The sequence below is a fragment of the Apium graveolens genome, chromosome 4, assembly GCF_009905375.1.
Source record: "Apium graveolens cultivar Ventura chromosome 4, ASM990537v1, whole genome shotgun sequence".
Lineage (NCBI taxonomy): Eukaryota > Viridiplantae > Streptophyta > Magnoliopsida > Apiales > Apiaceae > Apium > Apium graveolens.
Genome location: NC_133650.1, coordinates 144,505,601 through 144,527,261, shown reverse-complemented (window position 1 = coordinate 144,527,261; position 21,661 = coordinate 144,505,601). Strand labels below are relative to the sequence as shown.

The 21,661-nt window shown below is 40.0% G+C and overlaps 1 protein-coding gene across 1 annotated transcript; it reads right to left on the bottom strand.

Moving 5' to 3' along the window:
• Positions 1 to 16,944: 16,944 nt before the first annotated feature.
• LOC141716973 (uncharacterized) lies at positions 16,945 to 17,689 on the bottom strand. The gene is made up of 2 exons (XM_074519110.1): positions 17,579 to 17,689; positions 16,945 to 17,497 (listed from the first exon to the last, which is right to left on the bottom strand). The coding sequence occupies exons 1-2, from the start codon at positions 17,600 to 17,602 to the stop codon at positions 16,946 to 16,948; spliced, it is 576 nt and encodes a 191-aa protein (XP_074375211.1). The 5' UTR covers positions 17,603 to 17,689; the 3' UTR covers position 16,945.
• Positions 17,690 to 21,661: the final 3,972 nt, after the last annotated feature.

The following is a 21,661-nucleotide window of genomic DNA, read 5'->3' as shown; positions in this document are numbered from 1 at the left end:
TAAAGTGTTTTCGAGTCTTCAAAATATTTTTTTTAAAAAGTTAGAGCGGATCCCAAAACTCATTTTTATATTTAAGATCTTCCTTTTTAAGGGGATTTAAATACTCGCTCAAAACCTGAGGGATCCGGCTCTGTGGTGTATTTTATATTCGCAACAAGGTTGCAGTTTTGGTAAATGAATTGATTACTTACCCAACGTTCGGGAAGTAAGTCCATCTATTGAGTCGGCATAAGCAACATGGGCTCAGTGGGCGTCCATGATAGTGTAAGTGGCTCAGTGGGAGTCCATCAAATGCATAAGTGGCTGAGTGGCAGTCCAGCATAAGGTCCTATTACGACCAGGGTGATGACCAGTGGGGAATTCGTCCATCTACTAGTAGAAAAGGTTACTTATTGGTATCTTTGCCTGATCAGCAAGATATCTGGTTTATGCCAAAATTCTTTTCCTTTCCAAATTTATTGGATATTGCAATTCTGTTCATACTTTACATGACAGAGGTTTTCAGGAAATGTATAAAGAAGATGTATATGTGGATATATATATATATATATATATATATATCAGAACTAAATGAAGTATATCATAACTTCATTTCCTTTAATAATATTTCAAAGGTTTAATCTATTCAAATCTTGTCTTGTAGTCTCATCTATGTGATGAACTGGTAAAAGCTCATTATACTTTGAACAGTGGTAGTTCAAGTAGCTTTATAAATGATATAAATATAGTGAAGTATTTGGTAACTTCATCCCTTGTTTTTACTTATATCTAGTAAGTAATTATCTTACACTTGATAAAAGATTCTAGTAAGTATCCATTTAGATACTTATATTATTGTTATCACTATATATTATCTTGCGAGCTGTAAGGCTCACTCTTGCTTTATTTCTTCATCACACAACAACAGTTAGGAAAGATGGCCAGACTCCAGCAGACCCAGCGCAAGCGCGTGGGAAGCGTCCCACGTCTTCCCGATGATGTTATAGCTGCTATAGCTGCAGAGGTAGATCTATTGGTAGATCAGGCATTCTATTTTTGAGAATCAAATTATGTATAATTATAACTTGTGGCAGATAATGGCAATTAACTGTAAATTTATCAAGTAATCATTTTGGGTTGTAATAACTTTTAAATTGTGGATTCAAAGACTTGTACTTATTTCAATTTCATCTCTGGGACTATAACGGGTTGTGGTGTGTGTTAGTGTGGGGTCACAGCATAAGGTTATTATTATTAATTAAGTGAAGTGATATTGTGGAAAGAAAGACCGTGACGACCCGGATCCCCGACCCCGGATCTGGGGGTGTTACAGTTGTTATACGAGTACGTGTATGAGAAACCTATGAAAATGAACAATGATAAATTTCTCTTCTACCACTCTAAAGTGTAATTTTTATTGTTTTCTAAAAGTATCCAAAATCTGTTTTATACTTCCAACTCCCTTCGAACATCTTTTGTTTCCTTGAAAATTTGGTCATCTGATTGAGACAAACAATACATGGACGCCACCTAAATGTGTGTTGTGAACTGTATGGTACTAAGACTGGCCATCTTATGTACTAATATGGTTGTTCTCAATCATGTCATTATCATTTTCATTCTTTTCTTCTTGATCATTGAACCTTAGTTCCAATCAACTATTCTGAAACAATGTGTTTCATCGACAAACTTTTGAATCAAGAATTGGCGCAAGTGAGAATTTTGCATTTTATATTCCTTACCTTCAATCTAAAAATGTTGGAGTATAGACGAACCATCAGACGAGATTCTGTGCATCAGGATTTACGCAAAGTTTTGAAGGACAAGATAAGTCATGTTTGAGATGATATTATCTCTGCACATACCCCATGTTCACATTATATTGTGTAATGGTTCTTAAACTTTTGGATTCCAATTGCAGACCATGAAATAGAATATGGATACTTAAGGATTTAGCTTATCTTATGAGGAACATCCGATAAAGATGGTAGATCGGATAGAAAAGCGCTTAGGAATAAATCTGTGTCCCTAGTCAAAGTTTTGTGGAGAAATCCTCTTGTGGAAGAGTTCACATGGGAACTTGAGAGTGAAATGCTCGAGAAGTATCCCTAATTGTTTACTTAGGCGTAATTCTGGGTATGTAACACATAATTTACTTAGCCCACCTACATGTCTCTACAATTGTCTGATCATTCGATTACATACCCACGAGGCATCGTGGAGGACGTGCTAGTAAAGGTGGACAAGCTCATCTTTCCTGCAGATTTTGTCATTCTGGATTTCAATGAAGATAAGAAGATTCCCATAATCTTGGGAAGACCTTTCTTGGCTACAGGCCGCACCTTGATAGATTTGCAAAAAGGTGAACTCACTATGAGAGTGCAAGATCAAGATGTAACATTCAATGTGTTCAATGTGATGAAATTCCCTACGGAACATGAGGAGTGCTTCAAGGTGGATTTGGTTGATTCTGCAGTTATTTCATAACTTGATCGTGTGCTATGGTCTGATGCCTTAGAAAAAGCTTTATTGGGGGATTTTGATAGTGAAGATGATGAAGGCAATGAGCAGTTATAATATCTAAATGCTTCTCCTTGGAAACGAAAGCTAGACATGCCATTTGAATCTCTGGGAAATACTGATCTAAAGAATGCTGAGGGAAAGCTCAAACCATCTATTGAGGAAGCACCTACTTTGGAGCTTAAACCATTGTCTGAACACTTGAGGTATGTTTTTTAGGTGATGCATCTACTTTGCCTGTTATTATTGCATCTGACCTTTCAGGTAGTGATGTGGACAAGCTCTTGAGGATTTTGAGAGAATTCAAATCGGCCATCGGATGGACTATAGCAGATATAAAAGGGATCAGCCCTTCGTACTGCATGCATAAAATTCTGCTAGAGAAAGGTAGCAAGCCGACTGTTGAGCAAGAGCGAAGGCTTAATCCTATCATGAAAGAAGTGGTGAAGAAAGAAATTCTAAAGTGGCTGGATGCAGGAATCATAGATCCTATTTTTGACAGTTCTTGGGTGAGCCCCGTGCAATGTGTACCTAAGAAAGGAGGTATTACTGTGGTAGCAAATGAGAAGAACGAGCTCATCCCCACTCGAACAGTCACAGGATGGAGGGTATACATGGACTACAGAAAGTTGAATAAAGCCACGAGGTAGGATCACTTCCCTCTTCCATTCATTGATCATATGCTTCACAGGTTGGCTGGTCATGAGTATTATTGTCTTCTAGATGGCTATTCGAGCTACAATCAGATTTGCATTGCACCAGAAGATCAAGAGAAGACCACCTTCACTTGTCCATTTGGCACGTTTGCTTTTTGCAGAGTTTCTTTTGGCTTATGTGATGCACCTGCCACTTTTCAGAGATGCATGATGGCCATATTCTCTGATATGATCGGAAATAATGTCAAAGTGTTCATGGACGACTTCTCTGTCTTTGGACATTCGAATGATGAATGCTTGAATAATCTCCGTTTGGTGCTCAAAAGGTGTGTTGAAACCAATTTGGTGCTCAATTGGGAAAAATGTCACTTCATGGTGCAACAGGGCATCATTCTTTGGCATAAGGTCTCTAGTAAAGGTCTTGCGGTAGATAAAGCCAAGGTGGGCGTCATTGAAAATCTTCCACCACCTATTTCTGTGAAAGGAATCCATAGCTTTCTTGTTCATGCGGATTTTTATCAGCGTTTCATCAAGGACTTCTGTAAGATATCTAAGCCGTTGTGCAACTTGCTCGAGAAAGATGTGACTTTTAAATTTGATGATGAATGTTTGGCAGCATTCGAGACTCTCAAGAAGAGTTTTGTCACAGCCCCAAATTACACTTAACAATATAAATGACTTAATAATAAAATAATATTACAAAAGGCTGTTTACAGACAATATCCAAGATCGCTAGGTTTAGTGTTTGAAGAACAGTCCAACCCTACAAACTAATACAACTTCATAACTACCGGTCCTCACAATAGACTTTCAGCTATCTACCTGAGCTCTCAAATAAGCCTCAGCATCTCCAGTGGACTTACGGGCGGTCTGCTTGAATCTAACCATACTTGTTAGCTGAAATACATAAATAATAGCAAGAGGTGAGCCAAATGCTCAGCAAGGTATATAATCAACAATTGGAATATTAACAACAATTCAAATTCATAAGTTAAACAATTGGGAAATGGCATCATTAATCAGATCAAAATCTTTTTCAATCAACTCTTAACTCAAAAATCATTTTATGACGCTACGGATTACAGTCGGTGATCAGCCGCGAAGTAATCCCGAACCTCGCTGGGTTCTAACAAATTTAATGGGATCCCGAGGTAGCTTTTAAGCCTCAAATAAGTGTGGAAAGGACCTGCTTCTTAGTCCAGATCCACTATTCTCAAGAAAACATTTTTTTTGTCCCTTTGACAAATTTGACTTTTAAAAAACTTTACATTTTTATAAAAACTTGATGCCAGAAATAATAACATTTCAAAAGCTCTTTAGGCATGAAAGGATCGTGTATTTCTTTAAGGAATTCTAGGCCAAACTCAACAACAGTTGTACTCAGTTAAGGTTTATTGACAGACGAATTGAACTATCAAGGTAAGGAAATTAATTTAGGGTTCAATGCAAAGGAATAATTCACTGATTTAAAGGAATAATCAGGGTTGAGTAACAATAGTTTAACAGAGGGAAATTCTAATGATTATAAGTAAGGGTATCAATTATTCCAATTCCGAAGGATTTCAAATAATAAGGTTATGATCAATAATCAAAGGATTAAGATTACGAGATTCTTATCGACAGAAGAACAATCTTCTCACTAGAGGTTGTCAAAGATGAATATCAATGGTTTAACAATCAAGGAAGAAAGTATTGAAAAAGAGTTCGAATCAATAAACTATAAAGGTAGGAATCTCAACTAGGGTTACAATCATAGGGTATCAAAGAAATTTCAATGTTCGAGTATCACAGTAAGGGGTAATAAGAAAGTGTACAAATGAATCGTTATCTCAGGATTTAATGAAAGGAAATGATAAATAATCGAAAATGGTAATATGATTCGAAGGGATTAACTTTCTCAAGTTCGCAAGGAAATTCGATAATGTATAATCAATAAGGATATTTAAACACTAAGTCAAAGGGAATACAACAAGGTATATGAATGATTATTAAAGGTACGAAACGCTTCTAAATGAGTTTGGGGTGATCAAGGCATACCAATTATACTAACTCAAATCAAGCTCGGGTACTTACAACAATGGGCAATATCAAATTCAAGCAAGCTATCATGGTTCCAGTAAGTATCTCAGGGTACTTGCATAACATATTATTAACAAAAGGAATATACTTGCATAATATCAATTCAACAAGGGGGAAATACTTGCATAATATCATTACGAAGGAAGAGTACACTTGCACAATATAAGTTTACAAGGGAAGGACACTTGCCTTGAGAAGATTTGACTACACACGACTTGTCTTGAGAGCGACGGGAGCACTACTCGACCTTGACGGCAAGCTTCCTATCTTCACTCGATCCTACAAAATAATAAGAATCCCTCATTACTACGGACTCTTATGACACCAAACAACCCTAACACTAAATGCACAAATTGACTCCAAGTAACGCTTAGTGTCTTTTATTGCGTAAGATACTAAGTTAACACACAATACCATGCACATATACATATAGTAGCACCTTGGAGCACATAACACAGATAGGTATACTCATACTATTATTTAGACTTGGTGCTTTATTCAGGACTTGAATGATCTCACTCTCAAATCTCCACAATTCCTTTTGCGACACACTACTAAACTAGTCTCGACTCTTGAAGGGCCTACACTTGGTGGTTCCAATTCTCTTAGCCAAAACCTTGGCCTAACACTATAGTGACCTATATCTAAATGCAAATACTAGGTCTCACTCATAGGATTCACAAAACTAAACACTAAAAGAAAGCGTTCTCACTTGCACACTTATGGCAACACCTTAGGCGACTCTCAGATTTTGACACCACTAAAGCTCGAATATTCCTAACCAAAACTAACCTACTGGATTCTTAAGTCTATAAGCTAACTTGTGCACTTAGAATGACACTAGGGTCCTTCCTAGATTTTCTTGGGCCTAACCTCAAAGTTGACACAACTCTAAATGGGTATCCTGAAAATTGCCCTATTTTTGACTAACTTAAACTCATTGGTTCTAACTCTAAACCTCCATGGTTCGACTTGAAACTCTTCCTTAAACTCCCTAGTATCAATACTAATCAAGGCCTAATGAGGGCTTACTCTTAATCCAACTTTTTGACCTCCAAAAGGTACTAAACTCAAACTGTCCTTTGTTCTGGAAGAATCTAAGTTTTGATGTGTGCACCTCACTAAATGGTTGGGTTTCTCTAATTTATGGCTTCTGGACTCAACAACAACCCAATTACTAACTCCCCGTGGCTTAGGCCTAACAATGCCCATTCAAAATCAACACACAACTCACATGCAAATCTGGAAAAATTTAGGATTCTATCCTAGCCTTTCCACCTTAACTCCCACCTCAAAACCACGAATTAAATCTCAATCAAGGCAAATTTACTACTATAAGACTCTAAACTAAGACCTCAACCAAGAATGGAGATCATTCATTCCCTATAGCACCAACATGCAAACTAAAACTTAACATGCAACTCACAATGATCACAAAAACAAGTTTGACTAAACAATGGGATTATTAGCTCATAAATTCGACTTAAAATACTAAATTATTTCAAGGGATCATGCACACTATCTTTTAACAACTAAGATCAAGCATGATATCAAGGAAACAATTTGTTTTTAGCCCATATAGGTCGAATTTAATCACAAACCAAATATGCATGTATATTTTCAAAAAAGAGAGCATATATAGCTTGATCATTCTTGAAAATTAATGCCCTATCTCTAACATGCAAAGTAAAATATGGCATTACAACTAAAGATCAGTATCATGCAAGTGTTTTAAAGGAGTTCTAATCAAGGAAACACTTAGTTTATGCACATAAAAAATATATCTCATGGAGAACTCTTTAATCCACATGAATTAAGAGTTTCTCCTTGGAGATCACATAAAAACAAGACATGCAAGCATTAAACTTCATCTCCTAAACATGGAATTTCTTGGAAAGTATATTATATATTAGTGGGTAGTGAAATTAAACTAGGATGGCAAGGATTTGTTGAAGAAAAATTGAAGGGGATGGGGGAAGGGGGTTTCGGCCGAATGGAGAAGAAGAGGGGGGGGAGGAGAGAAAATTTTGAGAGTGCAAATGGTGAGGTTGAGTGGAGTGTAGTTTTGTCACACCCCCAACTTAACAAACCAAATATATAACTATTACAATATTTAAAAGAAAGTAAATATAATCGAATCCAAGATCTTACAGTTTAGGGTTTGGAACAGCCCAACACTACTATCTATTACAACTGATTTTAATATCGAGTCCTCACACAAAACTATCTCTTATTCTACCTGAGCTCGAACATACGCATCGGCATTACAAGTCTTACGTGCTGTCTGCTTGAATCTAACCATAGCTGCTAGCTGTAATATCAGGGTTAAGGCAATGAGTGAGCCAAATGCTCAACAAGTGCTACACAGTACGATACGAAATATAAATCGAGATATATATTAAAGAATGACAATGCGAAGATATAACTAATAATATCAAGAGATGAAATTTTGGGTGATGGCATCATTTGCTTGAATCAAAACATTTTCAAAATCATTTTATGACGCTACGGATTACAGCCGGTGATCAGCCGCGAAGTAATCCCGAACCTCGCTGGGTTCTAAAACATTAATGGGATCCCTAGGCAACTTTTAAGCCTACAATATAAGTGTGAAAGGGACTCGCGTCTCAGTCCCGATCCACTATTTAAAGAAAACATTTATCCCCCTTTGGGACTGAAAATCCACATTTTAATCATTTCAAAAATTGATGCCGATTTATAATAAAATATCTTAAGGAGTAAACATTTTTATCAAGGGATTATAGATCAACTTTGAAACACTGGAAATATGTCATAAAATTTCAGGGCCATGATCCACTAGACTTTACTATATTAGGGTAATTGAAAGGTTTCCATATACAAGAACTTGACAAGGAGATTTAGCAAGGCTATTGGATAATATGAAAGAGTAATGTCAAACTAGGCTTAAAGCAATGGTTTTCAACAAGGTACAAGTACTAGAACATCAAGAAGGTAAGCTTCATGAATACTAGGGGTGTTAAGGTATGAAGAAAATGATCTTTAGCTCAAGGTATATCAGGATTGTCGAACTTTAGGGTAAGAAAAAGGGTTATCAATCAATTAAGAACAACTTTAAAGAATATCTGGCTTTTAGGTATCAAGGTAAAGTTTCTATTGGGGTTCAAGCATCAGAGTGAGATGTCAATATTTTAGGAATCAATAGCATGATAATCAAGAGGATCAATCAAGTATTATATCAAATCTTTATTTTATCATGGCATTCCAATTACTTTGATATACTAGCATGATATGACTTTTGATCTACTTGCAATATGTACTTGAGGGTTCATGGCAATACGAAGATAGATTTAAGAATCGCTTGGTTCAAGTATATCAAGATAACTCAGGATACTCGCATCAATATATATGAACTAATTATCACATATTTGCAGTGTAAATGAAAAACAGGTTGAATCACTTGCCTTGAGAAAGGCTGGTCTGGTCTGGCTGGTAGGAGCAACTGGAAGCTTTACTCGACCTTTATGGCAAGTTTACCCTCGTCTCGAGATCCTACATAAATAATAATAACCTCATTATAATATATTCTCACCAACTCAACCTATTTACAACCCGAAATTAAACACAAATGGCACTTAGGCCTATATGCACGTAATTCATAATCACCTTATAAATACAATAGTACACATAGCCACATATACTCACATATCATATTTTAATACCAAATAATATCACACACACCATAATGCAACACTAGGCTTGGATGATTTCGACTCACAATTTAAGTCACTTGGTCGCTAAACTAGACAAAGTCTCTAAATTTTGGCTTCCCAATGTGCCTTTACTTAACTATCCAAAACCTATTGACCCTCACTTGGGCCTTTTACTCTACTAACTTTATACTATCTTGCAACCATAGTGGTCAACCTAGGTCTCACTCCTAAGTGTTCTAAAACTATGTGATATGTGAAAGTGCTCACTAAGGAAAATTTCAGAATGACATCTATGGTTTCTTGAGTGCATTAGACACTCTTAAACTACAGTTTTAACTCCAAAACTTCTACACTAGGCTCTTATGACCTTAAGGCATCTCCCAAACTTGATGTGGCTCAAGGGTCTAGCTTGGGCCTCCTTGGGCCTAAGCTTAAAGTCCATGGTTCCCCTATTTTTCTGGGCAGAAAATGCCCTGACTTGAACTAACTTGTGACACATGGTTCTAAATCAAATCCTGTGAAATATGGCTGGAAAAACTCCTCTGACACTCCCTCTAACTAAGGCCCAACAGGGCCTAATGAGGGCCTACCCATGATATGGTCAAAACTTCCTATTTCTAAGTTGCAACAAAACTGTCCCCTGCTGGACAGATTTTATGATTCCACTTGTGCACCTAACCAAACGACTTATAAACCTCCAACAAACACCTAAAACCTTTTATATACTCCTAGTGCTAGCTTCTGGTGGCTTGGGCCTCAAAGTGCACAACAAATGCTCATTCAAAACTTCCCCATAACTAGTGCATCAAATCTGGAAAAATGCAAACACTAACTAATCCCTTTCCACCTTAACTCCCACTTAATAACCAAGCATCCAACTCTTTCCAAAGAAAACCTAGTGTCTTAATGTCCTAAAATAGTGCCTCAACATAAGGGAAGATCATCCATACCCAAGAATCAACAACATGCAACTAAAAATATAACATGCAGCTCATGAAAAACACATAACAAGATTTCGGCTAGGCATAAAGTTTAAATGCTTGCAAATTCGACTTGTACCTATTACTCATCCTTAATAATCATGAAATATATCTTCTCTTAACTATTAATAAGAAATTTATCATGGAAACAATCTATTTTAAGCACACATATTTCGAATTTATAGATTTTTAGACATAGCAACATGATTTCAAAAAGAGTAGCATGAAAAACATGGTTGATCATCATTTTAATATCTTAAAACTATCATGCATGGCTAAACATAAATATATAATGAAAATTCAGTAGCATGCAAAGGATTTTAAAGCATGATATCTCCATAAAACACTTAGTTAGCACATATATAAAATATATCTCATAGAGAGCTCTTGAATTCACAAGAATCAAGAGTTTCTCTTTGGAGATTGATAGGGATAAATAAGTCCTGATTTTATAATTAATGGGCTGATAGGCCCAATAAGAAGATGTATGATATTCAGACCAGAAAGGTTAAGCCTGATGGACCAGATCAGGTCTGATGGAATAAAAGAGGCCCAAAAGCCCTGATTATTAATTAATTTCATAATTAATTAATAAGGGAAAAATCAGCTATTGAGAAGAGTCCTGATAAGGATATAAATCCTTATAGATTATCCTCAAGGGGACCTAAAAGGATAAGGAATCAGTTTCCTACTACCTAGGACTCCAAAGTCCATTCTAATTATGAGACTTGCCCACCAAGTCTCCTATACCAAGTCCAATTCAAGGACTCCCAACACCTATATAAGGGGTCTCACCCCCACCAATCAGAACTACGTTTTTTGGCTTGATTCTCTAATTCACAGAGATACGTAGGCATCTCGTAAAGGCAGATTGAGTCACAAAGCACGAGAGCAGCCATTAAAGGCCTTGAGCTCCCGAATCTTAGTAATAAATACAGCAAATAATAACCTTAGCTTTTTATCCATAACATTTGGCGCCGTCTGTGGGAAAAACAACAACCATGGCGAGAACACGGAGAACAATTGGAGCTCTAGAGGAAGGAACACCATCAGAGACAACCCAGGTGATTTCATCAACCGTGGAGGTTCCTCCCCATTCAACTTATGCATCTACCCAGGGGGAAGCCCAGACAGGGGCAACTAAACCTCAGCCACAAGGGACAACTCCCCCGACTATTCAAGGTACGAATCCTCAAGTTCAACAAGTACATATACCTGTGAATTCTCGACCCGTCGGGTATGAATATTCAACTGTTGTTACTACTAACCCCCCTTATGGGATGCCCCTTCATCCTGAGGTTGGAGGAAGCGGATATGCTGGGCGAAGTGAAACACGAGGGCGGTCGCCCCCCTATATACGAGGTTTGGATCCTATCCCTGAGGATCGGGAATTTTCTGGTCCATACACTGAGAGAGACTCCGAATCTTCGGATGATGAAGTGGCCCCGAGAAGGAGGCGTCCTGGAAAAGAGCCAATGGCCGATGGAAGGCAACGCCCCCAAAGCACCCCAGGGGTGAATCCCCAAGAAGTGCAGGAAAAGATCAGGGCTCATGAGGCTGAAATCCAAAGGCTGAGGCATGATTTGGAGGCTCACCAAGCCACCAGACCCCACATACCTCCTAGGGGGAGAAATCCTCCTCCTATCATAGACCTGGATGGTCCGGTAAGAAGAAGGGCTGCTGTCCCAAGAACTGATCCAAGCAATCTCCTTCCCCTTGGAGATCCTGACGATCCAACTCCACCCTTCACAGAAGAGATAATGAATGCCCATATCTCAAGGAAATTCAAGATGCACACTATCAAAGCCTATGATGGCACGGGAGACCCCGCTAATCATGTTAGGACATTCTCTAATGCACTGTTGCTGCAACCCGTGAATGATGCTATAAAATGTCGGGCCTTCCCTCAAACCCTGTCGGGTATGGCTCAAAGATGGTACAGTCGCCTACCCCCAAATTCTATTGGATCATTCAGAGAATTAAGTCAGGCTTTTATTAAGCAATTCATCAGTGGAAGAGTCCATGAAAAAAGTTCAGCATCTCTTATGAGTCTTGTGCAGGGAGCTAAGGAATCCTTAAGAGATTACCTGAATCGTTTTATAAAGGAAGCTTTAAAAGTCCCAGACCTTGATGATAAGGTAGCCATGATAGCACTGCAACAAGGAACTAGGGATGAGTTTTTCAAGATGTCTTTGGCCAAACGACCCCCTGAGAGCATGTTGCAGCTCCAAGAGAGGGCAGGGAAGTATATCAAGGTTGAAGAAAGTATGAGGAAGACCGTAGTAAGTAATGAGCCCACTGGAGGCAAGAAACGAAAAACTGATTTGGAGTATATCGCTAAGGACAAATATCCTAGAACCGAACAAAACCCTGATTCAACCCCCAAGAAGGGAGGACCTGGGCAAAAGTTCACTGAATACGCTAAGCTGAATGCTCCCAGAAGTCAGATTTTGATGGAGATTGAGAAAGACAGAGATATTCGCTGGCCTAAGCCCTTGAAGGCTGATCCCGCCAAGCTAGATAAGGGCAAGTATTGCAGGTTTCACAAAGATGTTGGCCATGACACCGATGAGTGTAGGCAATTGAAAGATGAAATTGAGTTTTTGATTCGAAAAGGAAGATTGAACAAGTATACTGGAGATGGAGGGGACAGAAATAATAATGGAAGGAAGAACTTTGAAGATCGTAGGAGGGACCAAGACGATCAGGGGCGAAACCCCCAGCCTAGAGGACCAGTTATAAACACCATTTATGGAGGGCCGAGACCTCGAGGGCCTGTGATAAACACGATCTTTGGAGGTCCAACTGCTGCTGGATTGTCCAAAAATTCCAGAAAGGCATATACTAGAGAGGTTATGCATATTGTTGGAGAAGCCCCGAAGAGGGCCAGGACAGAAGTAACATTGGCTTTTGATGATTCCGACCTAGAGGGTGTGAAGTTTCCCCATGACGACCCGCTGGTCATAACACCAATAATAGGAAATAGCCCGGTTAAGAGGGTCCTTGTGGATAATGGTGCTTCTGTGGATATCTTGCTCCATGACACCTTTCTAAGGATGGGGTATAACGACTCCCAGTTAACACCAACCGACATGCCGATATATGGATTTGCTGGAGTAGAATGTCCTGTGGAAGGGATAATCAAATTGCCAACCACCATAGGTACGGAGCCAAGGCAAGCAACGCAGATGCTGGATTTCGTGGTGGTAAAGGCTAGTTCGACTTATAATGCTATCATGGGAAGAACAGGGATACATGCCTTCAAGGCAGTTCCCTCTTCCTACCACTCAGTCATGAAGTTTCCCACCCGAAACGGGATTGGAGAAGAAAGAGGAGATCAAAAAATGGCTAAAAGCTGTTATGTGGCCTCTTTGAGGGCAGATGGAGTCGGGGGGCAGGTTCTTCCTATTGAAGATATGGATGTTCGAGAAAATGATGAGAATAGAGGAAGGCCAGCAGAAGAATTGGTCTCGGTTCCTTTAGACCCCGAGAATCCTGAGAGGACGACTTTCATTGGAGCCATATTAGAGGAGCCCCTTAGAGGGAAGTTAGTGAAATTTTTGCAAGAAAATAGTGATGTGTTTGCATGGTCAGCAGCTGATATGCCAGGCATAGACCCGGAGTTGATTACTCACAAGCTAAACGTAGATCCAAGCCGGAAGACAGTGAAACAAAAGAAAAGAAATTTTGCCCCGGAAAGACAAGAGGATATAAAGCAGGAAGTGGAAAAGCTCTTAGAGGCCGGTTTCATTGAGGAGATTCAATTTCCGGAGTGGTTAGCAAACCCTGTAATGGTGAAGAAGGCTAATGGAAAGTGGAGGATGTGTATAGACTTCACCGATCTGAATGATGCATGCCCCAAAGACTGTTTTCCGCTGCCTAGAATTGATACTTTGATTGATGCCACCGCTGGACATGAGATGCTGAGTTTCATGGATGGGTTTAGCGGATACAACCAGATCAAAATGCATAAGAATGACATTCCAAAGGTATCATTTATCACTGACTTTGGTGTTTATTGTTATCTTGTTATGGCGTTTGGTCTCAAGAATGCAGGAGCCACCTATCAGAGGTTGGTGAATAAAATTTTTAAGGATCTTATTGGGAAGACTATGGAAGTCTATGTTGATGACATGCTAGTCAAGAGTCTAGTAAAGACTGATCATATAACCCATTTGAGGGAAGCTTTTGAGGTCCTGAGGTACCACAAGATGATGTTGAATCCTACGAAGTGTGCTTTCGGAGTAGGATCTGGAAAATTCTTGGGATTGATGGTCTCAAAGAGGGGAATTGAGGCTAACCCCGATAAAATAAAGGCAATCCTGGATATGGAACCCCCAAAAACTGTCAAGGATGTTCAGAAACTCACAGGAAGAGTTGCTGCGCTAGGACGATTCATCTCCAAGTTAGGAGACAAGTGCTTGTCATTCTTCAAGTCATTAAAGAACATTAAAGACTTTGTATGGAGTGAGGAAAATCAGAAGGCATTTGAACAGTTAAAGAAGTATATGGGCCAGGCCCCGTTGTTGGCCAAGCCAGTTCTGAGTGAAGTTTTATTCTTATAGTTGGCTGTTTCAGAAAGCGCCTTGAGCGCGGTGTTGGTTAAGGAGGAACTGAAAGTCCAGAAACCCGTATACTATGTCAGCAAAATTTTGCATGGTGCTGAGTTGAATTATTCAGCCATTGAGAAATTCGCTTTAGCCTTGGTAATGGCTTCAAGAAAGCTGCGTCCTTATTTTCAAGCTCACCAAATTGAAGTGCTAACAAATCAGCCACTGAGAAATATCATTCACAGTCCCAAGGCAAGTGGGAGACTGATTAAGTGGGCAATAGAGTTGGGAGAGTTCGATCTCAAGTATAAGCCACGTACGGCCATAAAAGCCCAGGCACTAGCTGACTTCGTGGTGGAATGTACCATACCCAACCAAGAAGTCGGGGGGCAGGAAGATACCATACCTCAAGACAAGAGAGTCGACAATGGGGACAGGGAGAAGAATGACAAGGAGAAAGAATATTGGGTTCTCTATTTTGATGGAGCATCAAAAACAAATTCCAGTGGAGCAGGGTTGGTTTTGCAAAGCCCTGATGGGTTCTTAATTGAGTATGCTATGAAGTTAGATTTTCCAACCACAAACAATGAGGCAGAGTATGAAGCCCTGATAGCTGGCCTTGGTCTAGCTGGGACACTTAGAGTCAAAAACTTAAAGGTCCGTGGAGACTCGAAGCTGATCATATCCCAGGTAAAGGGAGAATTTGAGGCAAGGGATGATACGATGGCTAAGTATGTCCGCCTAGTAAGGGCTGTGATGACCCAATTTAATGAATGCCATGTTGAACACATTCCGAGGGAAGAAAATGTTAAGGCAGATGCGCTATCAAAGTTCGCTTCGTCTGAGATTGAAGAAAGTTCAGGAAGTGTGTACTTCCGTGTTTTGAAGACACGGAGCATAGATGTTAAGCTAGTGGCTCCCATAGGCTTGGGGACGTCATGGATTGATCCCATCAAGGCTCACATTCAGACCGGTTGGTTGCCAAGTGATGCAACTGAAGCACGGAAGTTAACTGTTCGGGCACTAAGATACTCTTTGATAGATGGGATTCTTTACAAAAGATCTTTCATGGTTCCCTACTTGAGGTGTCTCAGGCCCGATGAGGCACGCTTGGCTCTTGAAGAAGTGCATGAAGGTATTTGTGGACAACACTTGGGGGGCAGGGCCTTGGCTCATAAGATAACTCGTTTAGGCTTCTATTGGCCAGAAATGATGGCTGATGCCAAAGAATATGTAAAGAAGTGTGACCGCTGTCAGAAGCATGCACCAATTGTTAGACAACCCCCTGAGATGCTGACCTCTATCAACTCGCCTATTCCCTTTGCCATGTGGGGGATGGATATTCTAGGGCCTTTTCCTATGGCCATGGCACAAAGGAAATTTCTGATTGTAGCCATTGATTATTTCACCAAGTGGATCGAAGCCAAACCCTTGGCCAAAATCACTACTAAGCAGGTTGCACAATTCCTGTGGGAAAACATTATGTGCCGATATGGAATTCCCCGTATCCTTGTCACTGACAATGGAACACAATTCAACAATGAGGAATTCAAGAAGTATTGTGAAGAAAATGAAATTGAGTTACGATTCACCTCTGTGGCTCACCCGCAAGCCAATGGACAAGCAGAGGTAGCAAATCGGATAATCCTAGATGGACTAAAGAAGAGGATCGAGAAGTCAAGGAATAATTGGGTAGATGAGATACTTCCAATATTATGGGCCTACAGGACTACTTGTAGAGTCACGACAGATGCAACTCCTTTCATGTTGGCATATGGGGCGGAAGCAGTAGTTCCCGTGGAGATATCACATTCCTCTCCAAGGATTCAGGCTTTCGATGAGAAAGAAAATGAGGAAGGGCAGAGATTAGCCCTGGATTTAATTGATGAAGTGCGAGATAAAGCACATGCAAAGATAGTAGAATATCAGAAAAAAGCTTCATTCTACTACAACCTAAGGGTTAAAGAAAGGTTTTTTAAACAAGGCGATCTAATCTTGAGGAAGATAGAAGCATCTGGTGTAGGACAAAAAGGGAAGCTTGCCCCGAATTGGGAAGGGCCGTACAGAGTCAAGAGTGTTCAAGGTAGAGGAACCTACAAGCTAGAGACTATGGATGGTTTTGAAGTCCCGAGAACTTGGCATGCACAAAACCTGAAGGTTTACTATGTGTAGGGAAGCCGGATACGATTCTCACTCGTCAGGATGGCGAGTAGGTTGAAAAGCACCTTGAAGCTTTGCTTGCTTAGGATTTATATGTTTTAGTTTTATTACGAAGTTTATTAAGACTTGTGTAAGGGACGAATCCCAGACAATTTTATGAAATTCATGAGTTCTTCAAAGTATGTTTGTGGCCTAACAAATAAAAATCAAATGCATGGATGCAAGCATAAAAGGTGATAAATGAAATAGATCTGATAGATGTTACAAAAGTTTGATAAATAAAGTCTCGAAAATAAAAAAAAAACAAGCCACGCAGGGCTGAAAAAGCTCTAAGGAGCTGAAGTACCCTCGGCATCCATATCATCGTCCTCTCCACTCTCGCTGGATGTCTCTGTCGTCTCGGAGGAGGAGGAAGAGCTGTCGTCCTCAGCAGGTCTGGAAGAAGACTCGGGAGGAGGAAGGAGTGGATCCTGAGGAACATGGTCCGAGACAACTACTCGGGTACGAAACCTCTGTAGCAAAGCCTCGTCATCAGGGCAGATATAGTCCGCCGGGTTAATATCAGGACAAGCCTCGTTCACGGTCCCAAGGGCCGTGTCCCAACCAGTCCTAAAAAACCCAGGAAAGACTGAATCATCCCTAATCCTCATGGATTGGGCAAACTCCTCCGAGTCCAGATAGTTGTCTATAGCTTTATCCTTCTCCGCCCGAAGTACCACCAGCTCGGCGTTAGACTCTCCGAGTTCTTCCTCCTTGCGCTTGAGCTTCTTCTCCAGGGTAGCGTACTTCTTCTGTTGCCTCCTGAGGGCATTATCGGCCTTATCAGAAGCCCGCTTCCATGATTCGGCTTGCCTCACAGCGCCTTGAAAATAGGCGTTAGACTGAAACAAAGCAATTAACAAAGTATAAGGCAAGAAAATGCTACAAGAACGAAAAATAAGTTCAAAAAAGAGAAGGCATACCGAAGCCAGAGACTGAGCTCCCATGAGCTTGATCCTCTCAAGATCAGGGGTGGCCACCACATCAGTAAAATCCTTGGGGGTCACGCTATGGTAAGACCAATCCCAAGCATGTTTCGTGGAACCAACTACGGTGTCCCCTCGGCGGAACCCCCAGAGAGGCTGAAAGGCGCCTGTGGCAGCAGCAGTAGGGGCAGCAGCAGTGATAGGAGTACCATGGCCTCCAGCTCCTTCAGTTGAGGCCTCCCCTATAGGCTCTTTGTGCTTCTTCAAAAAGATAGGCTCCGTGGCCTTTCCCCGGGTGTCTAGGCCTGCGAGCCGAGCTTTCTTCATCCTAGCTGTTTCCTCAACCAAAGGAACATTGTCCTCGTTAATCTCCTTAGCAGCTGAAACAAAGCAAAGGACAAAATAAGTGAAGTTAATAATGCATGAAATGAAGTAAAATTGAGAAGGGAAGAAAAATACCCTGTTGAGAAACAGAGGATAGTCCCACATGAATCAGGGAAAACTCCTCTAAGAGAGTCCAGCTGGTGGTCGAGCCATCATCCTGAGTAAGCCCATTATAAATAATAGTTTCTTCAGGAGTTAAGTGAATGGATTTGAGGCTACCATCACTGACCTTCCCAAAAGAAGATCGAAAAAGTGTGCCCCAGTCACCATTCTCCCAACGTAACCCGACGAAACTATTCCTCCAATTTTGTTTATTATCAGGAATAGAGGCACTGTTAAAGATATGTTTGCTTTTGGGCCTTTGCTTGACATAAACCCAGCCGCAGATATTGGAAGAACTATTGTAACACTGAAAGACTTTCCTAAAAACAGCTACGGAAAGAGGAAAGCCCTCCCTAAGACAGCAGACCATAAAACATAGAATGTTCCTCCAGGCGTTTGGAGGAAGCTGACACGGGTTGATTTGTAAATCAGCCAAAAGATGAGGAATAAATGGGTGAAAAGGAAACCTAAGCCCAGCATTAAGGGCATCTGTGTAAATGAAAAGAGTATCGGGTCTCCAGTGGCAAGTACGATCACCACCAGAGACTGGAACTAATCTAAGAGGAGGAAGGACGTTATAACGAGCATTTAGTTTATTGAAGTCTATGTTGTGCCAAGTATTACAATGATTAAAAGAGTCGAGATGTGCAGTGGAGGGATATTCATCCCCCCTAGTGTTAATCATATCGATTAAAGACATATACGAAGAACGAATATCGATATCCTTACCTCGTTTTGAAGCCGAGGCTATCTTTGCCGCCCTCTCAGAATTCTTGTCAGCCATTAGTAAGCTAGAAAAAGCCTGAAGGAGAGGTTGGAAAACTAAGGGAGGGGATTTGAGAGAGGAAAGGTTAGAAAGTTGGAGGAAGGATGAGGAGAAGTTGTAGAATGAGTAGAGAGGTGAAATGAGAGGTGTGGAGAAATCAAACTCTCACCCCACCTTTATATAGCCAAGGAAGGGGGATAATGGGCCTTAAAAAGCCCATTTGGGCCCAAAACTTAGAAGGTTCTGGAATTATCCAGGAAATTCCTGGAAAATTCAAGAGAATTCTAGCAAAAATCAGAAGAAAACTTGATTTTTTGAAGAATCTGGAAGGATCCAGAAACACCCCAGAAGAATTTGGAGCCTATAAATAAGAGCCCAGTAAGAGGTTTGACCCGAAGAGAGCCCAGTGAAAGGTTTGACCCAAAATAAAAGCCCAGTTCAGGAAAAATAATGAAATTAAATATTATTGGGCCTAAAAAAAAATATCAAGCCCAGATAAGGGCCCAAATATTCAAATCAAAGCCCTGCACCAGGGTCCAAAATCTGGAAGAAAATATATGTGAGTATTATCTTCAAAAAACCAGGAAAAACTAGGGGCCCAATTAACAAGGCCTGTGGAAAAGATGCCCAATAAGAAACAAGCCCAGAAAAGGGCCCAGATAATTGAAGTTGGAGGCCCAGGGATAAGGCCCACTATATTTAAGAAAGGGGTTATATCAGGCCCATGAGCCAAAGCCCTGTTGAAAAAATAAGCCCAAAGATCAGCCCAACAAATTCAGCCCAGGGTTAAGGGCCCAAATCCAAGTGTATGCAAATAAATAAATAAATAATATATATATAAATATGTATATATTCCTGACCTGTTCGACCAGAAAACACGAAGAAATCCTGGTCGAATGGCCTGAGGTCGAAACCCTGTCGATCAGGGGTAAAAAACGGCCTTAATTCGACCAGGACCAGGACTAATTCGACCAGAAATAATGAAGAATTCCTGATCGAAATCCTCGAGCCCGAATTGGCGTCGACCTGGGCAACCAAAAGGGGGTTAATTCGGTCAAAAATGGAGATCCTGACCGAAAATTCTGATCGAAATTGAATCCTGACCGAAAGAAGAAAATCCTGATCGAAATAGAATCCTGACCGAAGGGAGGAAATCCTGGCCGAAATTCGACCAGGATTCCTGATCGAAAGCATCCTGCCCGAAACCCTGTCGACCAGGGCAATCTGAAGGTTAATTCGACCAGGATCCTGGTCGAATGGATTCCTGGTCGAAATTTTTATATAAAAAAAAATCTGAAAAATTACAGAAAAAATAAGGAAATTCCTTAAATAATTTCTGAAAAATGTTAATATTTTCAGAAATAAGGAATAAATCCAGAAAATTAAAGGATAAATCCCAGAAATTAGGAAAAAATCCAGAAAATAAGGAAATTCCTTAAATAATTTCTGAAAAATGTTAATATTTTCAGAAATAAGGAATAAATCCAGAAAATTAAAGGATAAATCCCAGAAATTTAGGGAAAAAATCCAGAAATTAAGGATAAATCCCAGAAATTAAGGGAAAAATCCAGAAATTTAGGGAAAAAATCCAGAAATTAAGGATAAATCCCAGAAAATTAGGGAAAATCCCAGAAAATTAGGGAAAAATCCCAGAAAATTAGGGAAAATCCCAGAAAATTAGGGAAAAATTCCTGGAAATTAAGATAATTTCTGAACAAAAGGAAGATTCATTGTAAATGTGTAGGTCGCTCCACACTTTACGCAAAGACGAAACCCTGAAAGGGAACGAATAGATTTAACTTCTGCGAAACCTAATCAATGTTTCCCAAAAGTTGGGGGGCAAATGATAGGGATAAATAAGTCCTGATTTTATAATTAATGGGCTGATAGGCCCAATAAGAAGATGTATGATATTCAGACCAGAAAGGTTAAGCCTGATGGACCAGATCAGGTCTGATGGAATAAAAGAGGCCCAAAAGCCCTGATTATTAATTAATTTCGTAATTAATTAATAAGGGAAAAATCAGCTATTGAGAAGAGTCCTGATAAGGATATAAATCCTTATAGATTATCCTCAAGGGGACCTAAAAGGATAAGGAATCAGTTTCCTACTACCTAGGACTCCAAAGTCCATTCTAATTATGAGACTTGCCCACCAAGTCTCCTATACCAAGTCCAATTCAAGGACTCCCAACACCTATATAAGGGGTCTCACCCCCACCAATCAGAACTACGTTTTTTGGCTTGATTCTCTAATTCACAGAGATACGTAGGCATCTCGTAAAGGTAGATTGAGTCACGAAGCACGAGAGCAGCCATTAAAGGCCTTGAGCTCCCGAATCTTAGTAATAAATACAGCAAATAATAACCTTAGCTTTTTATCCATAACAGAGATCACATAAGAACTACACATGCATCCATGGAACTTCAACTTCCAAGTCACAAAACTCTTGGAAAGTATATAAGATGAATATAGGTAGAAGATTTACACTTGGGAAGATGAAGAATGAAATGAAAAATGGAAGGGGGTAGGGGAATGGGGCTTCGGCCGAGAGTAATGATGGGAGGGGGAAGAGAGAAAAATGTGGTGTGTTGGAGTGTGGAGTGAGTGGAATGACTTCTCCCACTTTGATTTTAGTTTTATGCTTTTTGGTTGACAAAATAATGAGTGGAAGTGAGAATGTACAAAAATGTCCTCTAGCTAAAGTTAGGCCATTTTGCATGCAAGGTTAGTGTGGTAATTTGGTAATCAACAAATGAGTTAGTGGGGTTGGAAAGGTCTTATTTGCCCTTTGAGAGAATAGAAGGGTGATTTGCATGCAAGGTCT

What these genes read in the sequence shown, in the direction of transcription:
- LOC141716973 (XM_074519110.1), bottom strand. Translation starts at nt 17,602, where the DNA reads ATGGGAGCTCAGTCTCTGGCTTCG. An exon ending in GAGCTCAGTCTCTGGCTTCG is followed by an intron (nt 17,498 to 17,578) that starts GTATGCCTTCTC and finishes GCTTTGTTTCAG; the next exon opens with TCTAACGCCTATTTTCAAGG.